Source organism: Cicer arietinum, unplaced genomic scaffold, assembly GCF_000331145.2.
Source record: "Cicer arietinum cultivar CDC Frontier isolate Library 1 unplaced genomic scaffold, Cicar.CDCFrontier_v2.0 Ca_scaffold_6108_v2.0, whole genome shotgun sequence".
NCBI lineage: Eukaryota > Viridiplantae > Streptophyta > Magnoliopsida > Fabales > Fabaceae > Cicer > Cicer arietinum.
Genome location: NW_027339755.1, coordinates 2212 through 16883, shown reverse-complemented (window position 1 = coordinate 16883; position 14672 = coordinate 2212). Strand labels below are relative to the sequence as shown.

The following is a 14672-nucleotide window of genomic DNA, read 5'->3' as shown; positions in this document are numbered from 1 at the left end:
TAAATTATCCCTTCGACAACCTTAGTCTCACCACTTATCGGAGATAACTTGATGTCATGTAGCGATAGAGAGGACACCGACACAACAAATAGGAGAAGAACAACATATTGAAGTCTCACGTAACTCAAACTGTAACTATTATTTTCTCACGAGTTACTCTTTCTTTATATTTAATGTATTTGACTCAAAATTTAAAATAGATTAATTTATTCGTGAATAGGTTAAAAGTAATGTTGAGACAATAAATTATTCCTTCGACAACCTTAGTCTCACCACTTATCGGAGATAACTTGATGTCATGTAGCGATAGAGGCCACCGACACAACAAATAGGAGAAGAACAACATATTGAAGTCTCACGTAACTCAAACTGTAACTATTATTTTCTCACGAGTTACTCTTTCTTTATATTTAATGTATTTGACTCAAAATTTAAATCATATATATCAAACTTATTAATTTATATTTACATTTTTAAAGAGAAAAAGTATAAATGTCAGTATAATAACAACTGATTTTCATTAATTTACGTTTTTTATTGGTTTGGATGCAAAATACCCCTACTATTTATTTATTTATTTATCAGAATGGGCCTCATGGGTTAAGCCCATAATTCCTCATCTTCCTCCTTTGAAAGCAGATAAGAGATGCACAACGAGTTACATGCTCTAAAAACAATACTAGTAGGTTGTAGATTAATTAAGGATAAAAAAAACAGCTGATACAAGTAAATGTTTATATACATGAAGAACAATAGACAGAATAGCAAGCATTAATTTACGTTTTTTATTGGTTTGGATGCAAAATACCCCTACTATTTATTTATTTATTTATTTATTTATTTATTTATTTATTTATCAGAATGGGCCTCATGGGTTAAGCCCATAATTCCTCATCTTCCTCCTTTGAAAGCAGATAAGAGATGCACAACGAGTTACATGCTCTAAAAACAATACTAGTAGGTTTTTGATTAATTAAGGATAAAAAAAAAACTGATACAAGTAAATGTTTATATACATGAAGAACAATAGACAGAATAGCAACACCTACCTCATTAAATTTTTTCGAAGAACAATAGACAGAATAGCAACACCTACCTCATTAAATTTTTTCAGAGAAAAGTTTTTACCAAATTTTGGGAAATTTTCCTTTTTCCTACCTTTTCCTTTTCACACCAACTCTTTAAACTCTTATTTATTTATAGTAAAAGCTTACTTATAATAAAAAATCAAATATATTTACCACATCTTAAAAAGATTTAAATCTGAGTCAAAAAAAAAATTTAAATCAGCACATTTAAAGAAGAAAATATTCTGATAAAAAAGAAAAAGAAACAAATATCTCATTTTTATTTTCTATTTTTTCATTATGGTTTTCTTATTATTTTATTAATTATTATTATTATTATTATTATTAATATTATTATTATTTACGTGGAATATAAAATAATTATTAACAATTTCGAAAATTGTTTTTAACTATATGGCATTTATAATAGATTTTCCGAAATATATATATATATATCAAATATAAAATAATTATTAACAAATTCAAAAATTGTTTTTATATAAAACATTTTCCAAAATTGTTTGTGTCTATATTAAATTTATAATAGATTTTTAAATTCATATATATTGAATATCTACTCATAGTGTCGTATAACACATTAATCTCATATTCTTGCGCAATATTTTTTTTTTTCGAATTCAATTCTATCCTAATATAATATATTTGCTTACAACATGTTTTCTTATAAAAAAAAATATATATATATATTACATTTTTCAACAGAATATGTTTTGATTATAAAGAAGAAGAAAAAATCATTCATAAAGTCCAACCTAATTTTTTTAAATATTAATATCTTAGTATTATTGCAGATCATCTTATATTATATATTGTATTAGGATTAATTTCTTATCTTACATATTTCGTATTTCAAAATATGTTTTAAGATTAGTTTCATATTTCGTAGTTGATATCATAATTTAAAATTATAACAGAAATAGAAATAAAATGTAGAATTATTGAGTAGTCTACCTCCCTTAAATATGATGCTCTGGCTTGCTAAAAATTCATTTGGATATTTCATATTTGTAAATACTAGAAGGCTTCTTGAAATATGTGACAAGTTCATTCAAAATTCATTCAATGCAGGCTTCAGTTCTGAAAGAAGAATTTAACATTAATTTGCGTGTAATGGACATACTTGGCTCAAAGTCAATGCTTCTCAGTGAAATCTCCCTAAATTGAATCTCTCTAAATGATACACGGCTAGGCTTTGTTGCTTGCCGTTAATCTTAGAACATTTTTATTCATTTTTTGTAAGTTCAAAATTTAAGTGATACCTGATTACTTTTGGTAATTCATGCTTCTTGATATGTGTGATTTTATGGTTTCTATTTTAGTATCGTGACTCTCTCACATACTTATATAGTTCAATTCTTGACAATAGGAATTATTTGGCCACTACGCATCATGGAACTACATTTACAAAATGCATCATGGGATGTGTTAACTTATGTCGTTGGCTATATGTGCACGATTGACAAAATAAGCTCATGCTCAATTAATTCATATTGTAATTGCTCTCTGCAAGGGTATTGACTTTGCAATGTGGAAAGAACTTCGAGAGGAAAGAGGAGAAGTGACTGATTTGGAAAAATGTGTTCAACACATGCATGTAAATCAATTTATACCAAATACGGCATTAGTGGACTGCACAGCTGATTCTGCCATTGTTGGCTATTATTATGATTGGTTGCGCAAAGGAATACATGTAGTTACCCTCCAATATGAAAGCAAATCTAGAACCACTTGATCAAGTAAAGTAATCCATTTGTCCTTAATCCATTTGTCCTTTTGATGGATAGAATGATATTGGTTGTTTTTTATTTATCTCCCTTAATTACTTAGTGCAATAGGATTTTGAAATTTCAAACCTGTTTTGTCACTACATACTCTGCTAGAAATAGAATTTACCGTACATCAATTTAGGTTCATCTGCTTTCAACTTTTATGATTTTTTTTTAAAGAATATATTAGTTTAAGGAAAAGAGCACTGCTTGATTAAAATTTTGTCTGAAAAGGAAAACCACATAATTGCATTGTCAGTACAAGGTAATTTGGAGAGGTACCTTCTACTCATTCATCATTTTTGTTATACCCTCTTTCCTCTAGCTTATGTCCCCTTCTCTCTCTTTTTAAGAAAACGAAAACTTCATCAAGTAAATTGAATCATATGTTTTTGCGGAAACCATGTGTTAGCATTCTAACAGATTCTTCATGTTGAGGATTAAAACTAATCAGTAACTTTATAAGTTGAAATTGTCTGAGGATGTCATTGTCTACGATGTTTGCTGCGTGGACAAAATAAATTTGTGTGATTATCAGATCTGTGTAATTTGGAAATATTGTGTTTGCAGTATGGACATTTCCGTATGAACATATTAATAAAAATATATTAGAAATTTAAATATAATTTACTTGTATTAATAATTTAGAATTACAATTAATAGAGAGATAAAAAAAAATTAATTTAATAAATAATAATAAGTTTTAGTGACAGACAATACCGTATGAACATATTAATTGCTTATTAATATTTATCCTTTTTTTTATTGACAAACAATACTGTAGGAATATATTAATTCTTTATTTATATTTATCTAGTTTTTAGTGATAGTCATTATTGTAGTTAGAAATCAAAAACATGTAGTTACATATCTCAAAATTGGAGTGACAGTCTTCAAAGTATAGCAAGATGCCCCCTTAAAATTGGCAATAGATTTAGATGTCATTCAAAGTATTATTGACATTTACTTGTAATTTTTGACTTTTGGTGACAAACTTTGTATGTCACTAAAAGTCAATTTTCTTGTAGTGATTCCATACAACTCACCCATCAACATGGATTATGTTACTCGTAAAAAAATGATCAATGTCCGTCAACCTAATCAACATATTGAGAATAATATAATGAAAAAAATAAAAAATAAAATAGATTTTAAAAAATAAAACTTAAATGTGTTAAATATTATTGATATAAAAAATAATACATGGACGTGATTTCATAGGTCAAAGATCAAGAGTCTAAATCTATTTTCACATGTCATATGCCCTTATTTTTATTTTCAAATATTTCCATATTTTCCTACTTCTCTGTTGCCACTGCACATCCGTTTCCATTGAATTTTTGCAATTAAGCGCATAGGTTGAGTTTCAAAGATATGAAATATCAAGAATTAACAAAATCACAAACCCTTAATGATATTTCTTCAGTAGCTGAAACCGTTATTGATGTTACATGATGTATTAAGTCAAACAAAAATCAAGAAGATTTCTTATGCTTTTATTCTTTTTATTCGGGTATTATCTTCAAATTTAATAAGAGTACAATAGAGGTAAATTTTTTATTCAAGAGATTTGACAGTGCAAGTTTCATATTTTATTAATAAAAAAATAAAGAAATTTTATGCTGTCAAACAAAGAGAGACCAAGGGAAATTTTTCGTCAATAGTTAATAAGGTGCAAAATCTTCTATCCTAGGAAAAGTTATAATCAAATAATTACATATTTGATCTTATAAAATATTTATTTTAGTGATTGTTTTTTATCTTTCGATTAAATAAAATCAAAAAACTAAAATTGTGCCAAATTAAACTTTGATATCATAGCGTCATTCGATATCATCTTTAAAGACATATTAAATGAGATGATTATAATTATTTAAAATGAGTGAAATGTAAAGTGAAATAATCAAGAGTTATTATTTTAACAAACTAATGATTAGATTTTATAATCAAGGGTTTTTATTTTTTTTGGAGAATAGATATCCAATTTATATTTTTTAACCATAGAATAATAACTTTTTTTCTGGATTTTTCATGGAATGTTAAATTATAGGATTACTCCACTATTTTCGAATTTTATCAAGACTTTGAGGTTTATCTTATATTGTTAATCTATACTCGATGATCCCATTCATTTTCATTCGTTTATATTATTGTTCTGATTGTTTAATTTGAATTCTCAATAAAATTGACAAATTTCATTTGATATAATTTGGTTTTTTATATCAATTGTATTTTTTTCGACGCTTGATCCTTAACTTTAATCTATCATTCAGTGTGATGTTTAATTTAGTTAAAGAAAAAAATTCACATAAAGATAATCTATATTTATTTAATCAATTCTATAGTTAGACAAAAATATCATTTCAAATAAAAATTAAACCATTTAAATACAATTGATTAGTCGTTTCAATATAGGTCATTGAGTAAAAAATAATTGAAGACGCCTCAAGTTGCTGCACTATGTTACGTCTTTATTAATTCGCATTTGATATATACGTGTGTGATAGCATGATAGCAGATTAGTTAGTGCTCACTAATAAAAATAAATATTATTTTATATTATGATGTAAAATAATATATATTTGACATATATTTTTTTTAAAATAAACAAAATAAGTATAAAAAATAATGTACAAAATAAAAATATATAGTTCTAATGAAAGAGTCATACACTAATAATGTAGGTACTAAACTTTAAATTTTATGTAAAACAGAAACTGAGAAAAATATTTATTCTAACCGCTTTCAATCAAGTGTCTTCAAACAACGTAGTAATTTTATAGCTCAAATCATAGATCGTGTTAAATCATTATCTTGGTCTTAAATCAAAGATAAAATTAAGAATTTTGCTTATTATATAATCTTTCTACCAATATTTTTAATTCAAATATATTTTTCGGTTAACGTTCATAAATGTGTTTTTTAGTTAAATTAATTTTATTTAACATAATTTATGTTTAATATTTTGTATTCGAATTTCATTTTCCATAATAAAATTTGATTAAATTATATATTTAAAATATTTTTAAGCGTATATTTACTAATTAATATATATATATATATATATATATATATATATATATATTAATGTGAATAATATAGTGATGTGAAATTTTTAAATAACAATAACTGCTACAAAAATATCTCAACCACAAATAAATTAAACAAATGATGAAAACAAATTGTTGTAAATTAAAATCGAAGACACTTTTACCAAGCATAAAAATTCAAGCTTAAAAAAAAACAAGTGTGAAAAAAAAAATTTAATTGGGGGAGAAAGAAAAAAAATAACAAAAATCTCACATTTGAATGAGAAAATGAGAGCCATAAATAACAAGTGTTGTGTTGCTTATGAATAAACGTTGATTTAGAAAAAAATTAAGTTTAAAAATTAATTTTCAAGTCAAACTATTTTTCTATTACAAAATTAAGTTTTGCAAATTGAAAATCAAACATGTTATAATAATCTATCTCATCAAAATACAAAAACTTATATGAACTTTCCGATTTCTATAAAAATAAAAATAAACAATTTTACGAAGAATCATATTCATAAGAAAGTTTGTAAATATTGACAACACAATTAGATTCACAATTCATTATAATGAAAAATAAACATTTTTATTACTTTATTGCACGAATACATGTGAATGATGCTATAAGATCCAAGAATGATTTAATCACGAATAGGCACAAAGTAAGTGAGGTTTCTAAAGTGTAGCAATGCCTTCTCCAAAACAGTAACAGTATATTTGTTAAAATCTATACCACCGGTAGTAGTAATGTTGAGGCAGTATTTTATCCCTCCAACAACCTTAGTCTCACCACCTATGACCTTATCAAACTTTAGATTCGACTGTGTTTGTTTGTCATGTTCGGTTACGGCGAAATTGGCAAGTTCGGTCACATGTGGGTCGTTAAGGTCCTTGATGGGGACCCACGTACCTGGGATAAGTTGATTTCTTGTAGCCATAGAAGCCACAAACACAACAAAGAGAAGAACAACAACAAATTGATGTCTCATGGTGCTCAAATAGTAACTATTATTTTTTCAAGATTTACAAATGGTGTTTTTTGCTGTGAGTTATTGTTTGCTCGTTAGGCTGTTATTTATATTGCACATGAGTTACTCTTTATTATTTGACTCAATATTTAAATTATATATATGTATATCAATTTTTATTTTATTAAATTTTATTTATATTTTTTAAGGGAGAAAACGTATATGTGAGTACAACAACAACTAATTTTCACATTACCATAATAAATGGGTTGACTAAAATAAATAATAATAAAGTGACATTATTGTTAAATATTTATGCGAAAAACTCATCAGATTTAAATATTAAAATATTTGTAATTGAGTTTGATTAAAGAACAACAAAAAACTCTGATTTAATTTAAATTAATGTGATTTTAATTGGATCAATTTTTAATTGATTTAAATTATAATTTGAAGTATAATATTTTATTATAGTATATAAAATTACATTAGTGTAACAAGTTTTAAGTAAAATATTATATATAATATACTAAAAATTAATATCACGGATTAAAATAGATCAATTATATTTAAAATTCTGACATAAGAATAAAAATATACAAAATTAAACAGATAAATATTATTAAAAGTTAATTAAAATTAACAAATAATAGTTGAATACATTATTTCATATTAATAAAAAACTAAAAAAAAATTAAAATTTCTATTTATGCTTTGGTTCCATTTTCAAAAATAAATATAAAAATAGAATTCAATATAAAATAAATTGAAAATTATTCAATAATATTCAATTTTGTACTGCTTTCACTTTTTCGTTTATTTAATTGTGAATACCCCATCTATTAATTAGTTTATTAATGATAATCACAAGAAATTTTGTAACTATTAACCGGACAATTACATTCACCCTCCATTATAATGAACAAAACATTTTTATTATTGTGTTGCATGTAAATGATGTTACAAGATCCTAGATTAATTTATTCGTGAATAGGTTAAAAGTAATGTTGAGACAATAAATTATCCCTTCGACAACCTTAGTCTCACCACTTATCGGAGATAACTTGATGTCATGTAGCGATAGAGAGGACACCGACACAACAAATAGGAGAAGAACAACATATTGAAGTCTCACGTAACTCAAACTGTAACTATTATTTTCTCACGAGTTACTCTTTCTTTATATTTAATGTATTTGACTCAAAATTTAAATCATATATATCAAACTTATTAATTTATATTTACATTTTTAAAGAGAAAAAGTATAAATGTCAGTATAATAACAACTGATTTTCATTAATTTACGTTTTTTATTGGTTTGGATGCAAAATACCCCTACTATTTATTTATTTATTTATCAGAATGGGCCTCATGGGTTAAGCCCATAATTCCTCATCTTCCTCCTTTGAAAGCAGATAAGAGATGCACAACGAGTTACATGCTCTAAAAACAATACTAGTAGGTTGTAGATTAATTAAGGATAAAAAAAACAGCTGATACAAGTAAATGTTTATATACATGAAGAACAATAGACAGAATAGCAAGACCTACCTCATTAAATTTTTTCAGAGAAAAGTTTTTACCAAATTTTGGGAAATTTTCCTTTTTCCTACCTTTTCCTTTTCACACCAACTCTTTAAACTCTTATTTATTTATAGTAAAAGCTTACTTATAATAAAAAATCAAATATATTTACCACATCTTAAAAAGATTTAAATCTGAGTCAAAAAAATAAATTTAAATCAGCACATTTAAAGAAGAAAATATTCTGATAAAAAAGAAAAAGAAACAAATATCTCATTTTTATTTTCTATTTTTTCATTATGGTTTTCTTATTATTTTATTATTATTATTATTATTATTATTATTATTATTATTATTATTTACGTGGAATATAAAATAATTATTAACAATTTCGAAAATTGTTTTTAACTATATGGCATTTATAATAGATTTTCCGAAATATATATATATATATCAAATATAAAATAATTATTAACAAATTCAAAAATTGTTTTTATATAAAACATTTTCCAAAATTGTTTGTGTCTATATTAAATTTATAATAGATTTTTAAATTCATATATATTGAATATCTACTCATAGTGTCGTATAACACATTAATCTCATATTCTTGCGCAATATTTTTTTTTTTCGAATTCAATTCTATCCTAATATAATATATTTGCTTACAACATGTTTTCTTATAAAAAAAAATATATATATATATTACATTTTTCAACAGAATATGTTTTGATTATAAAGAAGAAGAAAAAATCATTCATAAAGTCCAACCTAATTTTTTTAAATATTAATATCTTAGTATTATTGCAGATCATCTTATATTATATATTGTATTAGGATTAATTTCTTATCTTACATATTTCGTATTTCAAAATATGTTTTAAGATTAGTTTCATATTTCGTAGTTGATATCATAATTTAAAATTATAACAGAAATAGAAATAAAATGTAGAATTATTGAGTAGTCTACCTCCCTTAAATATGATGCTCTGGCTTGCTAAAAATTCATTTGGATATTTCATATTTGTAAATACTAGAAGGCTTCTTGAAATATGTGACAAGTTCATTCAAAATTCATTCAATGCAGGCTTCAGTTCTGAAAGAAGAATTTAACATTAATTTGCGTGTAATGGACATACTTGGCTCAAAGTCAATGCTTCTCAGTGAAATCTCCCTAAATTGAATCTCTCTAAATGATACACGGCTAGGCTTTGTTGCTTGCCGTTAATCTTAGAACATTTTTATTCATTTTTTGTAAGTTCAAAATTTAAGTGATACCTGATTACTTTTGGTAATTCATGCTTCTTGATATGTGTGATTTTATGGTTTCTATTTTAGTATCGTGACTCTCTCACATACTTATATAGTTCAATTGTTGACAATAGGAATTATTTGGCCACTACGCATCATGGAACTACATTTACAAAATGCATCATGGGATGTGTTAACTTATGTCGTTGGCTATATGTGCACGATTGACAAAATAAGCTCATGCTCAATTAATTCATATTGTAATTGCTCTCTGCAAGGGTATTGACTTTGCAATGTGGAAAGAACTTCGAGAGGAAAGAGGAGAAGTGACTGATTTGGAAAAATGTGTTCAACACATGCATGTAAATCAATTTATACCAAATACGGCATTAGTGGACTGCACAGCTGATTCTGCCATTGTTGGCTATTATTATGATTGGTTGCGCAAAGGAATACATGTAGTTACCCTCCAATATGAAAGCAAATCTAGAACCACTTGATCAAGTAAAGTAATCCATTTGTCCTTAATCCATTTGTCCTTTTGATGGATAGAATGATATTGGTTGTTTTTTATTTATCTCCCTTAATTACTTAGTGCAATAGGATTTTGAAATTTCAAACCTGTTTTGTCACTACATACTCTGCTAGAAATAGAATTTACCGTACATCAATTTAGGTTCATCTGCTTTCAACTTTTATGATTTTTTTTTAAAGAATATATTAGTTTAAGGAAAAGAGCACTGCTTGATTAAAATTTTGTCTGAAAAGGAAAACCACATAATTGCATTGTCAGTACAAGGTAATTTGGAGAGGTACCTTCTACTCATTCATCATTTTTGTTATACCCTCTTTCCTCTAGCTTATGTCCCCTTCTCTCTCTTTTTAAGAAAACGAAAACTTCATCAAGTAAATTGAATCATATGTTTTTGCGGAAACCATGTGTTAGCATTCTAACAGATTCTTCATGTTGAGGATTAAAACTAATCAGTAACTTTATAAGTTGAAATTGTCTGAGGATGTCATTGTCTACGATGTTTGCTGCGTGGACAAAATAAATTTGTGTGATTATCAGATCTGTGTAATTTGGAAATATTGTGTTTGCAGTATGGACATTTCCGTATGAACATATTAATAAAAATATATTAGAAATTTAAATATAATTTACTTGTATTAATAATTTAGAATTACAATTAATAGAGAGATAAAAAAAAATTAATTTAATAAATAATAATAAGTTTTAGTGACAGACAATACCGTATGAACATATTAATTGCTTATTAATATTTATCCTTTTTTTTATTGACAAACAATACTGTAGGAATATATTAATTCTTTATTTATATTTATCTAGTTTTTAGTGATAGTCATTATTGTAGTTAGAAATCAAAAACATGTAGTTACATATCTCAAAATTGGAGTGACAGTCTTCAAAGTATAGCAAGATGCCCCCTTAAAATTGGCAATAGATTTAGATGTCATTCAAAGTATTATTGACATTTACTTGTAATTTTTGACTTTTGGTGACAAACTTTGTATGTCACTAAAAGTCAATTTTCTTGTAGTGATTCCATACAACTCACCCATCAACATGGATTATGTTACTCGTAAAAAAATGATCAATGTCCGTCAACCTAATCAACATATTGAGAATAATATAATGAAAAAAATAAAAAATAAAATAGATTTTAAAAAATAAAACTTAAATGTGTTAAATATTATTGATATAAAAAATAATACATGGACGTGATTTCATAGGTCAAAGATCAAGAGTCTAAATCTATTTTCACATGTCATATGCCCTTATTTTTATTTTCAAATATTTCCATATTTTCCTACTTCTCTGTTGCCACTGCACATCCGTTTCCATTGAATTTTTGCAATTAAGCGCATAGGTTGAGTTTCAAAGATATGAAATATCAAGAATTAACAAAATCACAAACCCTTAATGATATTTCTTCAGTAGCTGAAACCGTTATTGATGTTACATGATGTATTAAGTCAAACAAAAATCAAGAAGATTTCTTATGCTTTTATTCTTTTTATTCGGGTATTATCTTCAAATTTAATAAGAGTACAATAGAGGTAAATTTTTTATTCAAGAGATTTGACAGTGCAAGTTTCATATTTTATTAATAAAAAAATAAAGAAATTTTATGCTGTCAAACAAAGAGAGACCAAGGGAAATTTTTCGTCAATAGTTAATAAGGTGCAAAATCTTCTATCCTAGGAAAAGTTATAATCAAATAATTACATATTTGATCTTATAAAATATTTATTTTAGTGATTGTTTTTTATCTTTCGATTAAATAAAATCAAAAAACTAAAATTGTGCCAAATTAAACTTTGATATCATAGCGTCATTCGATATCATCTTTAAAGACATATTAAATGAGATGATTATAATTATTTAAAATGAGTGAAATGTAAAGTGAAATAATCAAGAGTTATTATTTTAACAAACTAATGATTAGATTTTATAATCAAGGGTTTTTATTTTTTTTGGAGAATAGATATCCAATTTATATTTTTTAACCATAGAATAATAACTTTTTTTCTGGATTTTTCATGGAATGTTAAATTATAGGATTACTCCACTATTTTCGAATTTTATCAAGACTTTGAGGTTTATCTTATATTGTTAATCTATACTCGATGATCCCATTCATTTTCATTCGTTTATATTATTGTTCTGATTGTTTAATTTGAATTCTCAATAAAATTGACAAATTTCATTTGATATAATTTGGTTTTTTATATCAATTGTATTTTTTTCGACGCTTGATCCTTAACTTTAATCTATCATTCAGTGTGATGTTTAATTTAGTTAAAGAAAAAAATTCACATAAAGATAATCTATATTTATTTAATCAATTCTATAGTTAGACAAAAATATCATTTCAAATAAAAATTAAACCATTTAAATACAATTGATTAGTCGTTTCAATATAGGTCATTGAGTAAAAAATAATTGAAGACGCCTCAAGTTGCTGCACTATGTTACGTCTTTATTAATTCGCATTTGATATATACGTGTGTGATAGCATGATAGCAGATTAGTTAGTGCTCACTAATAAAAATAAATATTATTTTATATTATGATGTAAAATAATATATATTTGACATATATTTTTTTTAAAATAAACAAAATAAGTATAAAAAATAATGTACAAAATAAAAATATATAGTTCTAATGAAAGAGTCATACACTAATAATGTAGGTACTAAACTTTAAATTTTATGTAAAACAGAAACTGAGAAAAATATTTATTCTAACCGCTTTCAATCAAGTGTCTTCAAACAACGTAGTAATTTTATAGCTCAAATCATAGATCGTGTTAAATCATTATCTTGGTCTTAAATCAAAGATAAAATTAAGAATTTTGCTTATTATATAATCTTTCTACCAATATTTTTAATTCAAATATATTTTTCGGTTAACGTTCATAAATGTGTTTTTTAGTTAAATTAATTTTATTTAACATAATTTATGTTTAATATTTTGTATTCGAATTTCATTTTCCATAATAAAATTTGATTAAATTATATATTTAAAATATTTTTAAGCGTATATTTACTAATATATATATATATATATATATATATATATATATATATATATATATATATATATATTAATGTGAATAATATAGTGATGTGATAAATAACAATAACTGCTACAAAAATATCTCAACCACAAATAAATTAAACAAATGATGAAAACAAATTGTTGTAAATTAAAATCGAAGACAATTTTACCAAGCATAAAAATTCAAGCTTAAAAAAAAAACAAGTGTGAAAAAAAAAATTTAATTGGGGGAGAAAGAAAAAAAATAACAAAAATCTCACATTTGAATGAGAAAATGAGAGCCATAAATAACAAGTGTTGTGTTGCTTATGAATAAACGTTGATTTAGAAAAAAATTAAGTTTAAAAATTAATTTTCAAGTCAAACTATTTTTCTATTACAAAATTAAGTTTTGCAAATTGAAAATCAAACATGTTATAATAATCTATCTCATCAAAATACAAAAACTTATATGAACTTTCCGATTTCTATAAAAATAAAAATAAACAATTTTACGAAGAATCATATTCATAAGAAAGTTTGTAAATATTGACAACACAATTGGATTCACAATTCATTATAATGAAAAATAATTTATTGCACGATTACATGTGAATGATGCTATAAGATCCAAGAATGATTTAATCACGAATAGGCACAAAGTAAGTGAGGTTTCTAAAGTGTAGCCATGCCTTCTCCAAAACAGTAACAGTATATTTGTTAAAATCAATACCACCGGTAGTAGTAATGTTGAGGCAGTATTTTATCCCTTCGACAACCTTAGTCTCACCACCTATGACTTTATCAAACTTTAGATTCGACTGTGTTTGTTTGTCATGTTCAGTGACAGCGAAATTGGCAAGTTCGATCACATGGGGGTCGTTAAGGTCCTTGATGGGGACCCAACCACCGGGGACAGCTTGATTTCTTATAGCCATAGAGGCCACAAACACAACAAATAGGAGAAGAACAACAGATTGAAGTCTCATTGTGCTAACTATTATCTTTTAAAGATTCACAAATGGTGTTTGTTGGCGTGAGTTAGCCTCTTATTTATATTGAACATGTGTTACTCTTTTTGTAAATAAAATTAATTGTATTTGACTTAAAATTTAAATCATTTATACCAACTTTGTTTTCATTAATTTTTATTTATATTTTTGAAGGGAGGAGGGATATATATGTTAATATAAACAACACCTAATTTTCATATCATAATAATAAATGAGTTGACTAAAATAAACAACATAATAAAGTGACATTGTTGTAAAATTTTATTATATATTTTAAATTATACAGTCAAATATCAATATTATTATGTATTATATTATGAATTTGAGATTTAGCAGACGTGTGTGTGAATTTCTAGTATTATTTAATATTTTGTTAATAGATAATTTTTGTGAAACTATCATAAATAAATTTTATGAGGAAGTCAAACATAAGAAAAAATATTTTTAAAATTAATATACCAA

At 25.1% G+C, this 14672-nt stretch overlaps 2 protein-coding genes across 2 annotated transcripts; both read right to left on the bottom strand.

Annotated features, from left to right (window-relative positions):
- Positions 1-6530: 6530 nt before the first annotated feature.
- On the bottom strand, positions 6531-6878 carry LOC101505336 (cysteine proteinase inhibitor 1-like). Its single transcript, XM_004516864.3, has one exon. The coding sequence runs from the start codon at positions 6876-6878 to the stop codon at positions 6531-6533; it is 348 nt and encodes a 115-aa protein (XP_004516921.1).
- Positions 6879-13744: 6866 nt separating this feature from the next.
- LOC101505017 (cysteine proteinase inhibitor 1-like) lies at positions 13745-14210 on the bottom strand. The gene has a single exon (XM_004516863.4). The coding sequence runs from the start codon at positions 14184-14186 to the stop codon at positions 13839-13841; it is 348 nt and encodes a 115-aa protein (XP_004516920.1). The 5' UTR covers positions 14187-14210; the 3' UTR covers positions 13745-13838.
- Between the last annotated feature and the right edge of the window lie 462 nt (positions 14211-14672).

Bases quoted from the DNA above. Each gene is read 5' to 3' on its own strand.
- LOC101505336 (XM_004516864.3), bottom strand. From the start codon at position 6,878: ATGAGACATCAATTTGTTGTTGTTCTTCTCTTTGTTGTGTTTGTGGCT.
- LOC101505017 (XM_004516863.4), bottom strand. From the start codon at position 14,186: ATGAGACTTCAATCTGTTGTTCTTCTCCTATTTGTTGTGTTTGTGGCC.